The 22,671-nt window shown below is 48.0% G+C and overlaps 1 protein-coding gene across 2 annotated transcripts in view; it reads left to right on the top strand.

The window, feature by feature from the left end:
* Window positions 1-22,671, top strand: part of PALLD (palladin, cytoskeletal associated protein) — a 394,011-nt gene that overhangs the window by 365,343 nt on the left and 5,997 nt on the right. For both annotated transcript variants that reach the window (XM_069540800.1, XM_060015319.1), the window contains 5 exons: window positions 1,839-2,060; window positions 5,790-5,939; window positions 14,240-14,334; window positions 16,145-16,277; window positions 20,568-20,775. In XM_069540800.1, the coding sequence (XP_069396901.1) occupies window positions 1,839-2,060; window positions 5,790-5,939; window positions 14,240-14,334; window positions 16,145-16,277; window positions 20,568-20,775 (808 nt within the window). The remainder of the gene's footprint in view (window positions 1-1,838; window positions 2,061-5,789; window positions 5,940-14,239; window positions 14,335-16,144; window positions 16,278-20,567; window positions 20,776-22,671) is intronic.

The raw sequence follows: 22,671 nt of genomic DNA, 5'->3' as shown, positions 1-22,671 counted from the left end.
CCTCCCAGCCAGCGTTTATTGAGCACGTACTGTGCTGAGTGAGTGGCGGGATTTATTTCGGTTGGTGACACCTGTTCATTTTATCTTCTTATCGATTCGTTTCTCTCCTTTCAAGTATCTTTCTGTTTTTTCCTGTCCTGGGCTGTAATGCAGAATAGGTTTGTGTGGAGGAACATATGTTCACTGACATTGTCTGAAATCACTAGTGACTATTTCCAATTATGTTCTTAATATCTCGTCCAGGTAAAATACCTATGTACAGAAAAGACTCTGTTTTCCTCCACGGATGTAGTTATAAAGCACTAATCAGCAGAGAACCTAAAATGCTAACATTTTGTTCCCCTGTTAACACCAAAAACTAAGTCACTTCATGGATTTGATGTAAATAAACTTGTTTTATAATCTCCACTGCTTCTGTTTGGAGTCTCCAGATGTAGTTCTGAGATAAAAGAAAGCTTTGTAACACAAGTTTAAAGGATCAAGTAAACTCTTTCTCGTGTCTCTTAAGAAATGGATCAGCCTTCAAAATCTGAAAGGTTCTCTGTGTTAAATATCGCTGCCACACAGCTTCGCTTAAGCTGCAAATCTTGTGAGATTCTTGCTGTTCTGTACTGGGCTTCACTTCTTTTTTTTCTACCATTGCAGGACCCTGGGTCTCCTCATGCTTCTGTAGGGAGTCCTCTGGATGGTCAAAAGGTCACGCTTTCACCTTTCTTTTCTTCCCAGTCTTTCCCTGTATCTGTTTCTTCCCTTCTTCCTCGTTTACCTGTGTATATAGTTAACTGCCACACATTAACTATAAGTACTCCGACCAGTGTCTATTTTCATTTAATATCAGATGGACAGAATTAACTGCGGTGTGATTTTCGTGTCATTTATTTACAAACTTGAATTTGATTCTGTCCTTTGTGGCTACTCTGAATTTTAAATTGTGAAAAGTTTCTCATTTGTTAAACTTTTGTAGGGGGAAAAAGAGCTAATTCTTAAACTGACTGATTTGATACTATTTAGACAAAACAACTTGTGTATTTTTCGCAGTTTTATTCATACTGTTGAATTTCTTCCTTCAAGGCAACAGACTGTTTTGTGAAGGTTGAGTACCTTAAGGGAAAACCTCGTTAAAACAACCTTTCATTTAATATTAAATAGAGAATATCTCATAATGGGCTGCCTTGTCTTCACTGTACTTTGTCAGCAAGAGATCTGCAGGCTCCCCCTTCACCACCAGAGGATGGTGACGGGGACTTTGCTCTGCTCCTGTGTTTTTCACCAAACATTTGACTGGACCGTCAGTCCTCGGGAGGAGAATGGCTGCTCAGAGCTGCAGAGCTGAGGGAGAGTCCGAGGCTGTGTGGCGAGGGTTGTTAGGAGGAGGGATTGTGGTACCATTTCTCCATCACTCGTTCGCTGGGAGGCCGAGTGAGCTTGCAGCTGCCCCCCGCCTGTGCGGCTGCCCTTCTGAGCAAGTGCCCCACCAGACGGAGGAAGCAGTGTGCCGTCATGTTTACTGTTTACGAATGGTTTAGGAATGACTGTTGCCTTTTTCTTTCTTCTCCCCACCCCAAGAGAAGAGAGAAGGAGATTCATCTTCATAGTTGGTTTGGTTTTGTTTTGGATCGTAGGACTTGAGGACAGTCTGAAATATCGTACATACTTACTTCCAGATGGTCTTCGTTTTATATGGAGTCGAATTGGGCACAGGCTCCTTTTTTTAGCTCTGTGGTAAAAACATCACTGTCTTCTGGGCGCCTTACTGGAGAGGGGATAAGACGTGGGCCTTGGGGGACTCGGTACCGCGTGGACCGAGGTCGGTGACGTGACCCTTCTCTCTGATTCAGGAGTACAAAGTCTCCAGCTGTGAGCAGAGGCTCATCAGTGAAATCGAGTACAGGCTGGAAAGGTCCCCTGTGGAGGAGTCGGGGGAAGAGGCTCCCTGTGGGGACGCGTCTGTGGAGAGTGGAGTGGCCCCATTCTTCGAGACGAAGCTGAAGCATTTCAAGATCTTTGAGGGGATGCCCGTGACCTTCACGTGCAGAGTGACCGGGAATCCAAAGCCGAAGGTGAGCTGCAACAAGGCTTCTTAAGAGTTGTGTTCCCCAAGGATGCGTTTGGCTCCCAGCATGCCACACGCCATTGCAGCGTTAGGGGGAACAGGTGCAGACTAAGCTTCTCAGTACCCGTGATGTAAAACGCTCGAGTTCAGGGCCGTCCTCAGGAGGCACTGGAAACCAGCAAGGGTAGAAGAGTAGAACAGGACAGGACAGAATAGAATAGTAGAATAATGGACAAGGAGCCTTTCATAACCCACATCATTTACTCATATGATGTTGCCATTGTTACACCCAAATTGCAGACGACCAGGCTGAGCTCAGGGGGGTTAATGAACTTTCCCCGGGTCAGAAAGCTGTGAGTGGCCAGGCTTGAACTTGAATCTGCCCGTGCTCTGTACCAGACAGAGGAATAAAGCTACCACAGGTGATGGAAACTGCAGATCTTTAGTCTACAAAACCAAGGCCTCCTGTGTTTACAGAGGCGGTGGAAGCAGGAATACTGTGAGAAAGGGTCCTCCGAGAAGCTTCTGGTACCGAGGATGAGGCCGGCCTGGCCGGAGCCCTGTTCCTGCAAGCACGTGGGGATGCTGGAAGGAGGGAGGGTGGCCCTCTCTTTAAGGAGAGACTGGAATCACTGCTCACTGGCCCCGCAAAGTGGCAAACAGGACTACACTTTTCCCTAGAACTTGAGAGAAGAGAATAAAAGAGGCACCCATGAGAAGCTGAAACTCCAGATTCACACTCTCACAGGATACAGAGCCCAAAGCTGAGAAATTAATATGAAATTTAGTCCAGGATGATTATAATCCTAAGGTTTCTGGCAGAAGCAAGTAAAAATTGCCCCATAAAGGACTTCCACACTGGGGCCTGTCAGACATCTACAGGGCAGGAGGGGGAAAAAGTGAGTTCACAAGAAAAACTCACAGACCCGGCGAGCAAACAGGGTCCACAGCAAAAGAAACGGGAGAACAGAAGCCACAGTGCCACACAGGATAGAGCCGTCTTGAGGGGACTCCTCTGAAATTACTGTGTTTAAAGTGATGGAAACAATTCTAAAAGGAATAGACACTTTAGTGAAAGAATAGGACCAGAGACAAGGCACATGTAAAATAAGCATGCAAAAATGAACACTGTACTCCCTGAAATTAACATTTCAACAGGGGCTGGTGTGAAAGAGCCGGAATGAGACCGCGTGAGACAGGAGCAGGGGCCGGGCCGGGGCCACACCTGAAACCGTGGGGGGCTCGTGCCCTGGGCTCCCTCCGTTGTTCTGTTTTCACAGTAAGGAAAGTTTTACCACCGTACTCTCCCTAAAACCGAATCCCAGCCCCACAGTCAGAAAAAGATAGACCAAAAAAATTAGCTTTATATTTTCAGAGCCATTGCCACCTCCTAATGAGACTTCACAAATCAACTGTTGTTAGAGAACACACGTCTGTATTATCTTGACATCATTGGATCATTGGTGTGTGTTCACACACATGATATCAAATGCATGTATTAAAAATAAACATGCAGCTTATGAGTGGAACTCATAATTATATCATGAACTTCCAAAATAGTCACAAAAAGAACCCCACGTTCTTTTTCAACCTTACTCAAGGCACGGTTACTGATGGGCTTCTAAGATCACTGAATCCTGTTCTTAGAGAACGTTATGTTCACCCGAGAGGCGGGCTTTTGTTTTAACGTGACTGTCTTGTTCTCCTACGACCTTGAATGTTTCACGGCCGTTAAGAGGTTGATTTTCCAGAGCGTTTTCCTGTTAGATGTTCTTCTGTTTTCCTGGCTGCCATTCTTTTTCTTCCCTCCCTGGTTTATTGAAACCTGTTTCTCCTGCACATGTTCTAGCAATTATATTAGGATTGTTGGCGTATGGAATACTCATCGTGTTTAAAAATATATATTTTTTTAGCTTATGGGTTTTTTTTTTTAATTTTTTTATTCTGCCCTTGACATGCTTGTTCCATTGAGATATGAGAAGATGGAAGAGAATTTCTAGTTCACCCTGTTTTCATCTCTTGTACCCTTCCTGCCCTGTGTTTTAGCAGTCTTGGTAAAGTTTTGGAACTGTCTCTTAATCTCATTTGAAAGTTGGATTCCAAGTACACTAGAGGTGAAAAATATGATTAAAGGAGAGAAGTAGGGCTTCCCTGGTGGCGCAGTGGTTGAGAGTCCGCCTGCTGACGCAGGGGACACGGGTTCGTGCCCTGGTCCGGGAAGATCCCACATGCCGCGGAGCGGCTGGGCCCGTGAGCCATGGCTGCTGGGCCTGTGCTCCGCAACGGGAGAGGCCACAACAGTGAGAGGCCCGCATACTGCAAAAAGAAAAAAAAAAAGAAAAATATTCTAAAGAACTGGCATAGAGGCAAGAATGCAAAAGGGAGAAATTATGTACTAATCGCAGCTTCTTTGTTCCATTGGAAATATCCAACCGCTAAGAGTATGATAATTACAAAGTATCACACCTTATGTAACTTACCTTTTAGAACTGAAAGTTATTAGTCTATTTGATGGTGAACTTTTAGGTTCTGGAGATTAATAATATAGTTCCTGTAAATGAACTGACTGAAAACTAAGGGTAGGAAAAGCTGCAGCGGTCAGATCCTGATTGTTCTTGCACTTATCTCCTGCCGTCTGTTTGTAGCCTTTCCCTATCTTAGACATGGAAGCTTCAAGAAAGATTTTTCAGATTCAGAGGCTTTGACAGGGAGTGGAATTGGAAGGCCAGCTGTGGTCTCAACTGACATATTGATTTACATGCAGGAAGAATTTCATTTTAAAACTGCAGGCTCTGAACTAAGTTTCTTCTGTTGGGAATCAGGAATGCTTTTGGTCGCAAGGAACAAAAGTGACCACAAAGAACCTGCCATGGTTTGAAAAGGGAGGATGTATTTCCCTCCCGATGGCGAGCGTGGAGGGGCCAGTGCAGCGTCCTGGCTGTGTTAGGGCTGCCGGCTCTATGACCCAAACTGTGGCCCGTCTTCAGCTGTGCAGTTCATGATCAAGTCAGAAATAATAACCAAACCATGAGAGACCCACGGACCCAGGATCTTGCTTAGAGGTGAGGGAGGGAAGGACGACCCGTAGAAGAGCTCGTTTGACCATTTAGAATTTTCTTATTTAGTCAAGATTTTTACTTTATTTCTCACATTTAATTTTCCATCACCCCAAGTTAAAATGTTATTTGAAAATGATTATACATTTCAATACTACTGTGTTTTCTTTAACGTAGTGGAGCTGAGGAACTGTAACCCTCCGTCCTGTGCCCCTCGGCTGGGAATTAAAGTGATAGGGTTCCCCCATCACCCCCCTCACCTGCCCCAGCTCCTCACACCCTGTTCTGTTTGACACGATTCCAAGGAATCGCTGGGGTTTAGGTTCTGGTTTTGTTGTCTACAATAACCTTCTTACCTTTACAAGTAATACATTTTCATTCAGGACACTTGAAATAGAAGCAAAAAGCAAACTGGGCGCCAGTGCTGAAACCATCACTGTCCTTCATGTACATAGTGGATGAATGTAAATGCCTGCTTACAGACGTCTCTTTAAAAATAAAAAGCGGCTGTGTAATTTCTAAAACTGAGATAGAATTCAACTTGCTTGCCACCTACCCTTTTCCCTCAGAAGCCAAGGTCCTGCCCTGACGTCCTGCCTCACGCTTTAACTCGGGAGCTCGGGGCGGCCCGTGCCCCTCCACTCACAGGGCCTCACCTTCATCTCTGCCTTTCCCCTCAGACCTACTGGTTTAAAGATGGGAAGCAGATCTCTCCCAAGAACGATCACTACAGCATCCGGAGCGACCCTGACGGGACCTGCTCTCTGCATACCGCGGCCTCCACCCTGGACGATGACGGGAATTACACGATCATGGCTTCGAGCCCTCAGGTGGGGATGCGCGGTGGCCTCGGGCCTGTGCCCAGGGTGGTGGGGTTTCCCGGGCAGAGGAGCTGCTGCTTGGCTAACGGGGAGTCATGCCTCTTTGACTTGAAACTGTTTTCCCAGTTCTCCATCCAGCGTGTTTTCCCAGGATAGAAACATTCTTTCTTAATATTTATCTGTTCCGTGAGATGTTTGTCTACATGAATAATTCCGGTGCAGATGTGCATTCTTTCCATAAATATTATTGAGAGCCTGATATGTACACCTGTCATGTGGGTGATGGAGCTGCAGTGCTTCAGGGGATGAGGTCCCGAGACAGAAGATAAGCCAGTAAACAAATGCATAAACCATGTGATTGCAGGTAGGGTTATGTTCTCAGGAGAAAGGAGCGTGAGGGGTATGGATAAGCTGTGGTAGGAAAACTCAGGAAGGAAAATGTTTAGAAGAAATACGCACACACCTAATTCAGTGGAATTTAAGTAATGTGTAAGTGTGGACAAATTATAATTTCGATAGAGCATACATCCAGCATTCAGGGTTTTTGTTTGTTTACACCCAGATGTTGTGTAGTTGCCCTTAGATTTAGGGTCCAAAAATCGGTTGACTACTTAGAATTTAACAGACAGCTACTGGGTACCATGTTCCCAATTCAAGCCTGCAAATTCTTTTTTATTGAATATCTTGTATATTTTAGGTGCTATACTGGGTACACAGAAATATGTAAGAAGTGATTTTGTGCCTTACAAGCTCAACCTCTGACTGGGTATTTTATGAAGTCTGCAGAAATCATGTAAATGACGCACTTTTAAAAAAATTTTTTATTTTATATTATTAGACGATAGTTGATTTACAACGTTGTGTTAGTTTCCGTTGTACAGCAAAGTGATTCACTTACACATATATATATATATATTCTTTTTCAAATTCTTTTCCCAGTTTGGTAAAAAACACTCTTTTTTAAAAAAGAAAGCTAAAGTTAACAGTTTTATTATGTAACTGATGAAGATTGCCCAGAACTTATCTTTTTAAAAAATCTCTGATCTATTTATATCATGCCCTATTTCATTATTTCTTTTGAAGAAAATATTAAGTGTGAGAAAATGAAGAAAACGATACAAACAATTTTAGCAAAGCATACAGACTTCTGAAAGTTTGTACAGTGTTATACTGTCCTCGGGTTACATTGTCATGTAAAGATACATTTCTGCAGTGATGGTAAGAGTGAAACTGAAATTGCCCACAAATCAGGCTGTGATCCAGGACAGCCGACTCTGCACGGACAAGAAAGTTTCCAAGTTAACGCCTTCTTGAGTTTCTAACTTTTCAATCAACGAACACATGACCATCCCTTTGAAAAAGTCAGAATCACAACCTTTACTAATACGTTACATTTTAATGCTTATTTGTGTTCATGTTGTTTGTATTTGAGGGAACGAAAGTGGAACTTTCTCTTTTTTTAATTATATTTTTAGTATGTTTCCTTGACTACTTTTTTTTTAATTGCATCTTTATTGCACTTTGTAGATATTGCGTTTCTTACAAATTGAAGTTTTGTGGCAACCCTGTGTTGAGTAAGTCTATCACTGCTGTTTTTCTAACAGCATTTGCTCACTTTACATGTCTGTGTTACATTTCGTAATTCTTGTTATATTTCACACTTTTTAATTATTATTACATTTGTTATGGTGGTCTGTGATCTTTGATCTTTGATGTTACTACTACAACTCTATTAACCAATTTCGATTTTCAGTTTTCTGCCTCTTAGAAAAGTAGTGGAGTGCTCAACAAAATCCAGAATTTTTCTTCGCCCTGGGTTCTTTATTTCTCTTGTGCCCTGGAAAGGCTAGGGTGGGTTATGGAGCTAGAAAATTCACTGTGTTCCTTATGTGCTCACCATTCCTGGGGTCCCGCTGTCCACCTCAAGGCGTTTTTCCTAGTGAATGTTTTGAACTGTTACTGGAGTGAGCAGTTTTATAGATAGAACAAGAGAAATGTCACACTGCAGTTTTGAGTCTGCTTCTAGTCTCTTCAGGTGACGTAGCTTTCCATGTGGGGAAGTTCTAACGGGAAGGACCAGGCAGGTGGCAGCGGGCAGGCGGCTGGGCTCCAGGGTGGCGGTCTCCGCATGGTTATTAAACCCCTGACCAACCAGGTGAAGGAGGGCTGCAGATGCCCGTTCAACATGGAAAAGGAGGAGCGGCAAAGTCAGAAGACGGAAGTGACGCAACGAAGACCAGGAGTGGAGACGTAGAGACAATTCGGAAGAGTCGGGGGTGCAGGTCGGGGTGCAGAGCCAGCACCCGGCACCGGGCAGGTCTGAGTTGGGTTCTGGCCGCGTGGCCTTTAGCAAGTCCTGAACCTCTGCGCCCGCTTCCTCGTCCATGAAGTGAGAAAAATAATACGAATTTAAACGATGCATGTAGAGTGCTTCGTTTACCTGGCATGTGACGGGCTTCCAGTAAGCGCAGGTTGTTGCCACTGTTTAAGTTCGAGGACGCTAGTCCCCCTTCTCGGAGCAGCACCCTGAGCTGGCAGGGGCCGTGGAGCCCGGCTGTGTCCCTCCCTCAGCGCCGTGAGTCCAGAAGTCAGTGCGGGCTGGAATCTCTCCCCAGCGCGGTGCTGGCGCGGGCACTTCCAGCCTCCACCCTGGGAGAGGCGTTCCCGGCAGGGGCGGCTCGGTTGCGACTGCGCGGCCGGGGCCCTGGGAGGAGGGCTCAGCTGCAGAGCCCACGTGCACAGCTGGGCTGGCGGGAGCCACGCCGCGGCCGGGAGGAGACCCCCCACGGCAGGGCGCTGCCCTCGTGCCGGGGCCGTGCGCTCCGCTGCTTCACCGGAGCCCTGGCCACGCCCCCCGTGGCTCGCCCTGTCTGGTTCTTCGCCCTTTACCTTTCGGAGGCGAGACAGAGAAATGAGCAGTGGCCGTTTACCTCAGCTCACCAGAAGCCCGGCTCTTCTAGCAGACTCGCCCGTCCTGTCTGTGAGTCAAGCAAGCAGCGGTGTGGCCGCCCTGGGTCCCAGAGCCCTCGAGGCCCCGGGACAGGGCAGGTCCTGATGCCAGAATCCCGCTGGCTCTCGAGGTCGGGCCCCCGAGGAGCCTCATTAACGGGGTGCGTTCTCGTAACTAAGCGTCTCCTTTGCTACTGAAATGACCGAAAGGCAGGCGTCTGAGGCGAGGCTCCTGAGGGGCATCTGAGGACATGCTAAGTGTGGGCGCTGGGCCTCAGCCTGACACGCTTGTGAGTCTTGGTGTTTAGGGTACTTGGCAGTCGCTCTTGCAAGTTTCTGAGTGAGTCGCCTGGTTGATGTCCGTGCGGGGGTGAGACTCCTCCTCCGGCCGGCTCTTCGGTAGCAGGTGTGTCCACACCTGCCAGGTGTGGGTTTTGTGAGTCATCACCGAGAAACTGGAGTGAACTTCCTGCCCACTTAGGAAAACGAAGTGGCGTTTCAGCCCTGACGAGCCGCGCCCTGTTGCTCTCCCTGCTCCGTGCTGCAGGTCGTCGCTTGCTGCTGTAGGAACACGTGACAGAAATGCTTCACGCTCCATAGTCTCACCTTCAGAAGCAGCTGCTACGGTACATAGTAAAGGACTTGGCCGTTCTCGTAATTTGTGAATGAAAACACGGTTTAAAAGAAGCATGATGTAAATAGGCACTGAAAATAAATCTCAAAAGTAAAAGCTAAGTTTTTCAAAATACGTTAGTCCCAGAAGCATAGCATGGGGTCCGCTGACCTGGGCTCCCTGCTTCCTTGATGCTCTTTGATACCTTCATTTTTTTCCACGTTATGGAAGGACTTGGGTTTGGGAGGGAGACAACTCCATCTCTTTTCTGGTGCACCGTGGCCTCCACGATGTGAAGTGACAGAGGGAAAGAGGAAAAGGCTGATGGAAAAATGAGTTCGGTAATGAAACATGGATGGCCGAGCTCTCCAGAGCAGCGGAAGATAATTCCCGAGAGCCAACAGAAGGGGTGAGAAGCAAGGAAAGAGGAAAACACGGTCAGCAGGTTAGTTTATAGAATAATTTTCCACCTGGGTCAGTCCTCAGGGCATAAGGAACACATTAGATGTTGTTGATGGCGTGCAGTTTCCACCTGGGACAGAACACACTGCTCTGGGCAAGCACTGGCCGTGGAGCATCCTCAGCCCGGCAGCTCCCGGGAGATGGTCGCGCAGTTGAGCGGGACCATAAGGGCCTGTGACGCGTTACAGCAGGCGGCCGCCGAACCGAGGGCCACAGGCTCCGCCTACGTCCGACTCTAATCCCATCCTGAAGACGCGGCGGAATGGAAACACAAATGTTTGACTTTGTTTTGCTGCGTTGCTAGGTTCCCCCGTCCTGCTCTCTGGTTTGGAATGGCTGTCGTGCACTGTTGGCTGCGTCCTCCAATTGCATTGTGTGTGCGAGCGGCGGGCTTCCCTGAGACCTGCGGGCCGCAAGTTAGATTTCATAAACCGGGAAATGCAGATGTTTTGTCCGTAGCACATAAATCACTGGCCTTGCAGGAGGCCTCAGATGCGCATTACAAGCTGGATGGTTAACAGAGAACCACCGTAAGAATTCAAATGCTGGTGGTGGTTTGCGCTGTAGCTTTAAACACTGAGGACTTGTCTGGAATAGAAAAGCAGTGAGCAGCTGAGTTCAATTTAAAAGGCTGGTTTGTTGGTTGTGTGTGTTTCAACGTTATAAGGTTTTCTGGCACCTTCCAAGCTTCCCTTCAGACATTCACTTCCGTTATTCCTTCATGTGTTAATGATAAAGCGAAATGAAACGAGACAGTTGAAAGCGAACAGACAGCGTTAATGTACCCCTGAGCCTGCAGTGACGGCAGTTTTACTGGGTTAACTGGCACGTTTGTAGGATTAAAATCACCGCATGCTCATTTTGGATGACCTTCCTCAGAAAACATTCAGACTTAAAAATCTCAGCTTCCTATCGTGCGCTTTGGAGGCGTCTTTTCAAAAATGCTTCCCTGGGTTCTGGACTGAAAATGTCAGAATTATACCACTCGCTACTTTGGTTGCTTTCTAAGTAGTCCTGTTCACTTGTTGTTAGTAATATATTTCGCCAGTATCAGTATATTATCAAACTCACAGGTCTGCCTCCTGAATTCCAGGCCCTTTCCCCTTTCTGTTCCAAAGTGGAGGATGGTGTGGGAATAAGAAGGTGATAGATGACAACATATGCCGTTTTCTTAAGTTCGGGAAGTTAAGGAAGATTCTGGGGCAGTATTTGTAGGGTTCTGAGCAATCGCAGTAAAAACCTTGACAGCGTGCTAGAAATGTGAGCTCTTCACGGGGCAGCGTGCCAGCCTGTCACCGTGTGTTTGGGAGCGGGGAAAGGAGACGAAGCGCATCCCAGGCACAGGCAGTGCTCAGGGTTGGGCAGGACCCCTTTCCTCCTGGGCCTCGGACGCAGCCGTCAGACACCTGGGAGGTACCTGTGTGCGTGGCGCCCTGCAAGCACCAGCGTGAGGTGGGGAAAGGTTGGTCTGCTCTCCACAGTCTCCCTCCTACGCTTGGAGTACTTGGCTTTTCCTCTGGAGTAAACTGCATCCTATTACCAAAAAAAGAGAGCGAGGAAAGAGAGGAAGGAAAAGGACAGAAGGAAGGGAGGGTGGGTGGAAGGAGGGAAGGAAGGAAACTCCATTCATATGGAAAAAAATGGTGTTGAACGAAACAGTTCCTATCCATCTGGTGGTTATTATAGTTACATCTGTATCCAGTGCTATAAAAATTTAACATTTTGAGCGTTTAGCATGTGCCAGACACACCACCAAGTACTTGACCCCTGTTAACTCGTTCAGTCATCATAAGAGCCCCTCCCTGCAGGATGACCAGCAGGGTCCTGTTCCACAGGTGAGGACCCTCATCTGGGGTATGTCGCCTGCCTCGTCTTTCCACTGTAAGGGACAGAGCTGGTTACAAACCCAGGGCAAAGGAGCCAAGGGCAGGCATCTGGGGCTCATCCCAGCACTGAGAGCCCTGAGGGGCCGGGGGGCACTGGTTAAAAGAGGCCTCTGAAGGAACCAACCAAGGTAAGAGCATCATACCGCGAGCAAAATACGTCTACTTGGAAAATTTCACTGGAGTCAGACAAGCTGCTGGGCCCATAAAAATCACCTTAGTGTGCACACCTGATGTCACAGACCCAGAGAAACACAGCACCAGCAGCGGTGGCAGCGGAGTTAGCAGTGATGATGACATCAAGTACGTTTACTACTAACAAGATCATCATGGATTATATCATTTAATCTTTGCAGCACCCTTGTGAGGCATAGTGCCCCACCTTTTACAAAAGAAGAAATGTAGGCTTGAACAAATTTAGGATTTGCCCAAAGCTTTAGGAAAAAAGTCAAAACTCAAATCCAGGTTAGAGGAATTTTTTTTTTTAGCACCATTATCTGCTTCCCCAAATTCAAGGTTAAAGGTTGAATTTAACTTTTATCTTTATCTAACGACATACATCATTCGTTAATACTCACTTCCTTGGTGGATCCTCTGGGTTTTATACCACAAGGAAGAATCCACCCAGATCACGTAACTCTTTTAATCTCTCCAAATTAAAATTATTTGCCGAAGCAGCGAAGCAGATAGTAAGGAAACCATAGCATCAGTTCAATGGAAGCTATTTGTGTGAAAACAAAACATACAATCCCTTGTCCTCAAGCTCCAAAAGGAATCATGGGTCTTCTGTGTCCCGGCCGTGATGACACATCAGCTGTGTAATTTATAACGGGCTCTTCTAAGCAAGTTATATCTAGATTTTTCTGTAGCAAGTACAGACCGGGAGGGGTTCGATGGAATTGGTGTACAGATTTCAAGCTACTTTAGGGAATCCCAAGTGTTTGTAAGATCAGCGTGAGAGAATTCATATCGTGTGGCCTGAACTTCAGATACAGTTGATCTAAGTTGGAAATAACTCCCCTCATAAAGTTATATACTTCATTATACTTGGACATTTTCGGGAAAGGCAGCGCTTGTGGCCTCAATGGAGGAAGGTGCGTGTCCCGCGGTACAAGACCGCTTGAGTTTGTGTGTTTACAACAGCTCCTGGGTCCTTCCTAACCCTCCCGTCCGCACCGGTACTGTGTCTTTGCCTTTCCTGGTGACTATGGCCTGAAGAGGTCCAGGCTTTGGGGAGACCCCGAGGGCCCCTCCCTGCATCCTGCCATGGGGTCCCCCTCCGTGTCCCCGCCAGCGTCCTCTCAAGGGGGGACTCAGAAGGCGGTTCAGGACCCACAGAACCCCTCTGCTTTGGTCACCTGTTTGGCCACCTGCAGTGACAGTGGGGGTCAGGGGTCAACTTTACTTTGACTCTAAGCGCTCCCTTCAGCCTGAAGCTATAGAACTCACCAAGGACGAGGGTGAAAAATCAGTTTGCGTCTCATGTTCCTGCCCTGCGTACTCCCTCTCGGTCATCGTCAGGGTTTAGGTGTCCTCCTGCTCGTCCTCCGGGGCCCTGCAAGGAGCGAGCAGAGGAGACCATCTGCTTTGCTGCTCTGCTGGACGTAGGGAGAGATAAGTCCAGACCAGAAGGCGAAGTGGCAGGGCATTGATTCCTGTCGCCCGGCCCCTCTGTTGCTGTGTGTCCCTAGACAGCACTTATCCGATTCCCAGTTGACAAATTTGAGGGAGAAGACAGCGCGTGTAGCCAGATGTTATCATAACTTTATATGGGGTATAATCTATAAAACTATTGATTCACTGTGTTTTACACCTGAAACTAATATAATATTGTTAAGTGAACTATACTTCAGACAAGATCAGGTGTGTTCAGGGTGGGGTGGCTGTAGACTTTATACTTCAAATAAAAAAATTTAAAGATTATAAAATACAGCTTTTCGTTAGAATAGGTCCTTATCATGTGACCCTCATGGGCTCAGGCATTTACTGCTCCTGGTTTTAAAAGCTCAAATATTGTCACTTCATGGGGACAGGGTGTCCCATAGTCGTCATGCTCCTTGTCGCCCCAGGCATGCTTGTTACGTAGCGCTTATTTTTTCATGCCGGCCGCCCTTTCAATGTGCGGTTTTGGGAAGGGATACCACGAACACTTAAGAACTAAAAAGAAGACTGAAATGATCTGGTTTGATTTCAGAGTTAGCTCCACGCAGTAGGTATGTAGCCTTGTGGCATCATCACAAGACGTCCCGGGGGGCGTGTTTCAGAGACAGGCTGGGGTCCCACTGGTGCGGCGCGCTGGTCTGCGGGGAAGAGCGCCCTGTGGAGACCAGGGCAGCCGTGGCGGTGACGGGGGCGGTGCTGGGGCGCTGGCCGCTAACCGTCGGTCCCCTCTGTCCCCGCAGGGCCGCGTCAGCTGCACGGGACGGCTGATGGTGCAGGCCGTGAACCAGAGAGGCCGCAGCCCCCGCTCGCCCGCCGGCCAGCCTCACGGCAGAAGGTATCTCTCGCGTCCCTTCCCGGGCGCTGCTGCTCACTGTCACTGTAACCCAGCGCTGCCAGCCTCTCGGGGACACCACAGGAGAGAACGTACTTGGGGGACAGGATGGGGCCACAGCAGGAAGCGTGGTGGCGTGTGCCTCCTTTCTAGCTGGGGGCGGGGTGGAGGACGTACCGGCTGGGCCTGGCGCCCTGCGACACGTGCTGCGTGTGGGCGGGCGGCAGCCACGTCACCACGGACACGCTGGTCGGTGGCACCCAGGCTCTAGCCACGCTTTCCTCACCAGCATCATGTGGGCTGCCCCCTGGGTTTCTTGAGATCGGCTCGTGTGCGAAGGTTCCTTGTCCGGTCGCTTAGGTCACAAGCTTGTCTCAGATCCTAGCCTCGTAGGTCAGACTTGCCCCGTGGCCCCGAGCGAGTGCACGTGAGGATGGGCAGCGGGGCTGTGGTTCTCCGTGACACACGTGGCTACAGATGGGGCCGGTGACTGGGCCATCCGGCCCCTGGGCCTAGCACAGGGGAGGACATGCCAGTGAGGCCACCGGAGGAGCAGGGCACGGCAAGCAGCAGCGGGCGGGCTCACGCCCCACGCGGGCTTGTGCCGGCGTTTGGGAGGCAGCTCCGGCCTCCGCACTCGCAGGTTTGATTCAGGCTTCTTGGGGCGGGACTTGGCGCACAGCATCACCTGCCCCCGCGCCTGTCAGCACAGCTGCAGCAGGTCCGTTCTCTCCGGCTTCACTCGGGGCCTTCCGTGCCTTTCAGCCGTTTGTGGGCCACTGACTCCTGAAAGGGCATTGTGCTCGTAAATGAGACCTGGTGGGTGAAGGCTGGTGATTGCTAGCGTATTATACTAATTTCTCATTTGCTTTGCTCCTACTTTTGCTACTGAAGTGTTTCTTAACTGACCTCCCAATGATCTCCGGCAGGGTTAGTTTCAACACCTCACTCCTAAGTCTTCCCTGCAGTCACTTTAAATCATACTGCTCTTAAAGGCGGCTCTGGCAGCATCCTCAAAACGAAGAAGGGGGCACAAAATCTCGAGATGTGCACAAGTTTATGTTACAGCAAAAAAAAGGAATAAGAATTACTGCTTTAGGCCCATGGCTAACGGATACAGAAGAAAACCTGCCTCAAATGTGATTTGTTTTCCTGGTTAATATGAAAAGAAATTTTTATTAGAATGATATTCATTCTTTTTAAATAATAAGAACTTTTAATTTCCTGCAAGTTTACAATCACAGTGGAAACTGTCCTGATTTCTGTCGAAAAATATTTGGTAATGAGCAACAGCTGCTGCTGCTTCTCAAACAGCTTTAAACATATTTATTTAGGAAAAAATAGGTTACTGTTAGTTCCCCATTTTCCCCTTTCACGATTTATGCTAGCTGTAAGGGTTAGGATAGCAGATTATTTGAAGTCTGCAATTAGCAGATTATTACATGTATAATACACTTCCAAACGAAACAGGATTTTGTTTTACTGACTTTCTTTATGGTATGAACCCTGGGATTAGGAGCTAGGTAAGCAGGTAAGGAAATTATATTATTGCCCCATGTATTATAGAGAAGAGATAACTAAGAACCTGACAATACCTACTGTCTATTTATATTACCTATCATTTATGTGTCGTTCTCCTTCCTCCTCCTCCCCCCTTTCTTTCCATCTGTCTGTATTTATCTGTGTCATTCTCCCTCCCTCTCTCTCTGCCCCCATCTTTCTTTCCATCTATCTATATTGTCTATCTTTGTGGCGTTCTCCCTTCCCTCCCCCATCTTTCTTTCCATCTGTTGGTTTTCTCTCTCGTCCGAAGGTCTCGTTCGAGATCCAGGGACAGTGCCGACGAAGGTGAACCGATTCAGGAACGATTCTTCCGACCGCACTTCCTGCAGGCTCCCGGGGACCTGACGGTCCAGGAGGGCAGGCTCTGCAGGATGGACTGTAAGGTGAGGGGCTTGGGTGCCTCCCTTCTCCCTGCAATACCACTTCCCTTTAGTTCCTTTTGGGGAAATTATGTAAAGTATACATCTTTAAAATGTTTCCTAGCAGAAGAGGAGAGAAAATGAGTGGAACATACTAATATTTATATACATTTCAAATCATTCTTTTCCTTGATTTTTAAGTTTTTGTTGAATATGTCCTTTACCTAGAACCCTGTGTACCATACTCCAGAAAGTGAACTGGGAGGTTTTATCCCTCAGAGTCGCCCTTTTTGTTGAAGTAATGACTGTGTTGGATCTGTTCTCTATCCTGATCTTACTTATATTTACTCTGTTTTCATACACATTTCATTCCGTCGACAGTAGGGCTTGTTAACCAGGTCCTGGGGTGAGCAGGTCTCATCAGGTGTGTGGGCCTGAAATTACACAGGAGGTTGTATGTGGTACACCTGCCATCAGCTTCCCAGAGGACCTCAAGGCCAAAAATGTGTAGGAATCACTGGTCTGAAATTTTTTGATTGTTTTGTATTTTTGCCCCATTATTTATTGATCTTAAATTTAAATTTTAGCTCTGAAATATGAATACGCTTTTAAAAAAGTAATTTGGGCTCTCTCTGCTGGTTGTCTCTGGAATTGCAGAACACAAGATGTAAGGCACTTAGAGGGTTAACTCTGGGCTTGTAGAAATGTATAAAAAGCTTGTAGAAATGTATTTAAAATGTGTAAAATACTTTCCAGCATAATTTTTCAATATAAATTTATTTTTTGGCTGCGTTGGGTTTTCGTTGCTGTGCATGGGCTTCTTATTGCGGTGGCTTCTCATTTTGGAGCACAGGCCCTAGGCGTGTGGGCTCAGTAGTTGTGGTACGTGGGCTCAGTAGTTGTGGCTCGCGGGCTCTAGAGCACAGGCTCAGTAGTTGTGGCGCACGGGCTTAGTTGCTTCGTGTCATGTGAGATCTTCCCAGACTAGGGATCAAACCGGTGTCCCCTGCATGGGCAGGTGGGTTCTTAACTACCGCACCACCAGGGAAGTCCCTCCAACGTAATTTTTTTAATTTTTATTTTATATTGAACTATAGTTGATTAACAGTGTTGTGTTAGTTTCAGGTGCACAGCAAAGTGATTCAGTTATGCATATGCATGTATCTATTCTTTTTCCAAGTTCTTTTCCCATTTAGGTTATTACAGAATGTTGAGCAGAGTTCCCTGTGCTCAATACAGTAGGTCCTTGTTGGTTATCTGTTTCGTAAATAGTAGTGTGTACATGTCAGTCCCAGTCTCCCAATTCATCCCTCCGCCTCCACCCTTCCCCCCGGTAACCATAAGTTCATTCTCTAAGTCTGTGAGTGTGTTTTGTAAATTAGTTCATTTGTATCAGTTTTTAGATTCCACATATGGTCTTTCTCTGACTTACTTCACTCCGTATGATCATCTCCAGGTCCATCCATGTTGCTGCAAATGGCATTATTTCATTCTTTTTTATGGCTGAGTAATATTCCATTGTATATATGTGCCACATCTTCTTTATCTATTTATCTGTTAAGGGACACTTAGGTTGTTTCCATGTCCTGGCTATTGTAAATAGAGCTGCAGTGAACATTGTGGTACATGACTCTTTTTGAGTTATGGTTTTCTCAGGGTATATGCCCAGTAGTGGGATTGCTGGGTCGTATGGTAATTCTATTTTTAGTTTTTTAAGGAACCTCCATACTGTTCTCCATAGTGGCTGTATCAGTTTACATTCCCACCAACAGAGCAGGAGGGTTCCCTTTTCTCCACACCCTCTCCACCATTTATTGTTTGTAAACTTTTTGATGATGGCCATTCTGACTGGTGTGAGGTGATACGTCACTGTAGTTTTGATGTGCATTTCCCTAATAATCAGCAGTGTTGAGCATCTTTTCATGTGCCTGTGTATGTCTCCTTTGGAAAAATGTCTGTTTAGGGCTTTGGCCCATTTTTTAATTGGGTTGTTGATGTTTGTTTTTTGTTTTTTTTGTTATTGAGCCACGTGAGCTCCTTGTACATTTTGGAGGTTAACTCCTTGTCAGCTGCAGTGTTTGCAACATAATTCTTTTTACAGTATAAGTATACAGATTGAGTTTATATATATACAGTGTGTATATATTTACATGTGTGTACTTATTTGGGGTCTGTAACTGAGAATTCATACAGACCACCCGTAAAATGACATTTGAGTCCACAGGGGAAATTTTCTTTTAGAAAATTAGATGATGCCAAGGGATTACTATTAATTTTAATTTTATGTATAAAAAGGGAACTGTGACTGTAAGAAAAATCTGTTCTTTTAGAATGATACTTCATAAAGTATCAAGTATAAAGTTTAGGGTCTATTTTTAAAATATGAAAAATTACAGAAGAGAGTGAATGTAGCTGATGGCTACCTGGAGGTTCACAATACTGTCGGCTCTACTTTTGATCACATTTAAGAAAGAAATCATAGCACTTTATTTTTCTGCGAGTGACACAGCTGTCCTTGAAATGCCTGCCTTTAAGAGAATATTGGAAACAAAAGGTAATCTGTTGATTTTACTGTTATGATCAGACCTGGACTAATGTGGAAAATCTTTTCCAGTGTATTTATCCTTTAAGAGGGAAAGAAGAATCATGGGAACAGGCCAGTCGCTACTGGGCTGCTGGGCCCCCGACTCGCTCCCCGGACACTGACTGCCCCGGCCGGCTCTCAGCCTCCGGGAGTAAACGCCTCTGCTTCCCCCCGTTCCCACGGCAGCCAGAGCCGCCCACCTGTCCAGGCTGGGGCCCGCTTACAGTGACCCAGTTCCTGAGGTCAGGCTCGCCTTGCTGGCCTCAGAGGGAGAGGACTCGGCCTTCCCCTCTGCCCGGCCATGCAGCTCTGGCCCAGGTGGGCCCAGAGTGCGTGCGGCGTCTCCCTCCTAAACCTGCTGCGGCCTCGCCGGTACCTGACCAGCCAGGAGGGCCAGGTGTGCAGCCCCGGGCGGGAAAGCCCACCCCCTTCCTCCGTGCACCTGTGCTGGCCCGACAGGTAGAGCGGGCGTGGAGCGCCGGGGCGGCAGGTGGACGGATGGGAGGGAGGCTGCAGAGCCTGGCCCGCTTTTAGCCAGTGATTTAATTGTTTTGTGTAAATCCCTGGGCCTTTGCTGTGTGTGTCTGTTGCGGGGTGAGGCATCCTGGGGGCAGTATACGTGAGCGTCACACAGCATGAGTGCAGTTTGTGAGTTCTCTGGCGGATTTTGGCAGAGCTGATTCTCAAAAGAATTGGTTTACAGTCCCACTGACATCTTTCCGTATGTGATTTCCCACTGGTGCATTTGGGGTAGGGGTGAAAGGGCTTCCTTACTGGTGCTTTTCTTCCCGTTCAGAATGCAGAGCCCTAGAGTGAAGAGCTGACAGACGGTGGCCACCCCTCCCCTCACTGCACACCATGCTGTTAGCCGTTACACGTGCTTTTGTCTGATCTCTGGTCAGCACGACTGTCGTGGTCTGGAGAGTGGTGGTTTTTTTTAACGTTTCCGTTGTGAGGCTAATTTGTTGAGATGCTTTCTGGGTAATTTCGTATGTCTCCTATTACTTTCAAGGATTATAAAATAATAACAGCCCTGTGTGTTAATGGCTGCATTAACTAACGTCTCCGCAGCTACAGCAGCCTTGATGAGAGGCTTTGTCGTGAGCCGTGCGAGCTGAGTGTGAGTCCTTGTCATGGTTGGAAGGGCTCAGAGCCCTGGGCTGACATCACCCTCAGCATCTATAACCTGGGTGAGGAAAGACGATGGCGAACGTTTTTAGTCCCCATCTCACTTTTCTCTGGGTTGCTCTATAAGAAATGTTTAGAAGTGAGCCCGTGTGTGCCGAGAAGCTATTCAAAGATTTTAAGCAAAAGAGAAATGTGGGCTTCCCTGGTGGTGGTGCAGTGGTTAAGAATCCGCCCACCAATGCAGGGGACACGGGTTCGAGCCCTGGTCCGGGAAGATCCCACATGCCACGGAGCAACTAAGCCCGTGCACCACAACTACTGAGCCTGTGCTCTAGAGCCCACGAGCCATAACTACTGAGCCCACGTGCCACAACTACTGAAGCCCATGCGCCTAGAGCCCGTGCTCCGCAACAAGAGAAGCCCGCGCACTGCAACAAAGACCCAACGCAGCCAAAAATAAATAAATAAGTGAGTAAGAAACGTGACCTGATGCTAAGAGCCTCATGTTGTCCTGAAGGAGGAGTCTGTGCCGGTGTCTTAGGTGTTCGTGACTTCGCTGTTTCCGTAGCAGAGGAATTCATTCGCATTTCTTCCCGGTTTAGGTCAGTGGGCTGCCAACCCCCGATCTCAGCTGGCTGCTGGACGGCAAGCCCATCCGCCAGGACAGCACCCACAAGATGCTGGTGCGAGAGAACGGGGTGCACTCTCTGATCATCGAGCCCGTCACGGCCCGGGACGCCGGTGTCTACACGTGCATGGCCACCAACCGGGCTGGACACAACTCCTTCAGCCTGGAACTCGTGGTCGCAGGTAAGTCCCGGGAACCTCTCCCAGGGTGAGCGTCAGATGTAGAAACAAACTAACCCATGTGGAAAGTACATCAAATCGCTGAAAAAAATAGACCATTATCATCAACGTGTTAAGACCTGGCAAGTCAGAAACATCACTTCTTCTTCGCTGTAGCCATGGTTATTTTTCTTCCCTTCCCCCGTCAGCCTGGCAGCCAGAGAAGAGGGTTTGAGCAGTTTTTCTGGGCCATTCCCCTTCTCCTGGGCCCCCAGTGTCACACGGGAAAGGCAGCGGCAGCCTGGCCTCCAGGAACCAGACGATGTGGGAGAATGTGCTCGTGCAGCAAGTTCTCCACGTAGACCTAGCTTTTGAAGTCATGTGCAGTGATTTCAGAATTCAAAACTGAAATGCTGTGATCTACCCCCCATGTCATAGACAGATTAAACTCAGGTTTGCTTTTTAATTGACTATATATCTCTACGAAATTTACCTACCAGAATAAAGTTTTACCCTTAGGTATGGGAAATGAGTTTATGGAAAGGTCTAGTGTCCTAGGAGCTGAGCATGAATAGAGAGCCTGTTCTCTGTGCTCATCTGAAAAAAGCAGAACGGAGCGTTTATTTCTCACCACTGCATGCAAAGCGCTCACTTGGTCCTCACGGCAGCCCCATGAGGCAGTCAGCCAGTGGGAATTAGGAGAGAGGAAGTGACTTTCCTAGGGGCCAGGCTGCGGTGCCCCTCTGGTGCCAGGAGCCTTCGAGCTCCTTGGGGAGACAGCAGCAGCGAGGACGCAGCGGGCGGCCCGGCTACAGTCCGGGCTAGGGATTTTCGTGACAACAAACACCCAGACGTGTTCGCACAAAAACATGGGCAGCGTGCAGCCTGTGTGTCAGACCCGCTTCAGTTTCACTCCTTCCTCCAGCCCGCCCTCCTCAAAACTCAACTGTTGGGCTCCCCCCGCCGACCGTACCTGTCCCCACGCCCGAGGTGTCCCCGTCGGCACTTCCGGAGGAAGTCGGGGCTCGGCTCCCAGCCCAGCTCTCGTTTTCTGGCTGTGTCCTCTGGCAGGTCCGTCTCTGCAGCTGAGTGTCCCCAAACGGAAAAGGGGGCCATGATGCTCAGAGTTGAAGGACTAAGTCGTGGCACAAGGACGAAATCCTGTGAAGCTCTGCGTCCCCACGAGCCTGCCTAGCCAAGCTCCAGAGGTAGCTGTGATGCCTACTGTGGAGGGTCGCTGCGACCTAAAGGCCCGTCTCACACAGTTATGCTCTTTTGAAAACTGGGACCCAGGAAGAGCACCGAGTGAGGTCTCTTCCCAGAGTGGCCCAGGTCAAGTAACCACAAAAGGTCCAATGAAAATTGACCCTCTACATAATTCGAGGTCATAGAGGGCCTTAGGTTTTTAAAACTTTCAGGTAGAACGTTCACCTTTGCTTTGCTGTTATTTGTCACAGAGGAGGGAGTGCAGAAGGCCGCACCCTCAGACTCATTGTTGGCAGCTAGGATGATGGTAGCTAAGGCTTCCTCTGGGACTGTTCCCACCGCACTAACAGTTCTGATTTGTCCAGACTGGGTAATAGTCGTCGTTTTCATAGCTTTCTTCAAAGAAATACAAATTGGAACTTGTATAGAATGTACGTTCCTAGTGTTGAGGTTACTATTTAAAGCTGCCTCTCCTCGTTTCCCCCTTTGTAGCCGGTGGTATGTCTCTCTTAAGCCAGGACCTAGAAATCTCAGTGTCTCGGCCAGCAGGGCGGGAATCTAGGGGATCAGCGCCGCTAGATGGCAGCGGTGGGCTGAGGCAGGGACCCTCATCAGTCACCAGCCTGACGGAGGTCCCGCCCCCCGCCGCGAGAGCACGCAGGCAGGCGCTCTGGGGAGCAGGTGCGGGCCTGTCGGACTTGAACTGACTGAGGA

This window comes from Delphinus delphis, chromosome 6, assembly GCF_949987515.2.
Source record: "Delphinus delphis chromosome 6, mDelDel1.2, whole genome shotgun sequence".
NCBI lineage: Eukaryota > Metazoa > Chordata > Mammalia > Artiodactyla > Delphinidae > Delphinus > Delphinus delphis.
Note: the sequence above shows the minus strand (reverse complement) of the source record. Positions and strands in the feature narration are given on the sequence as shown.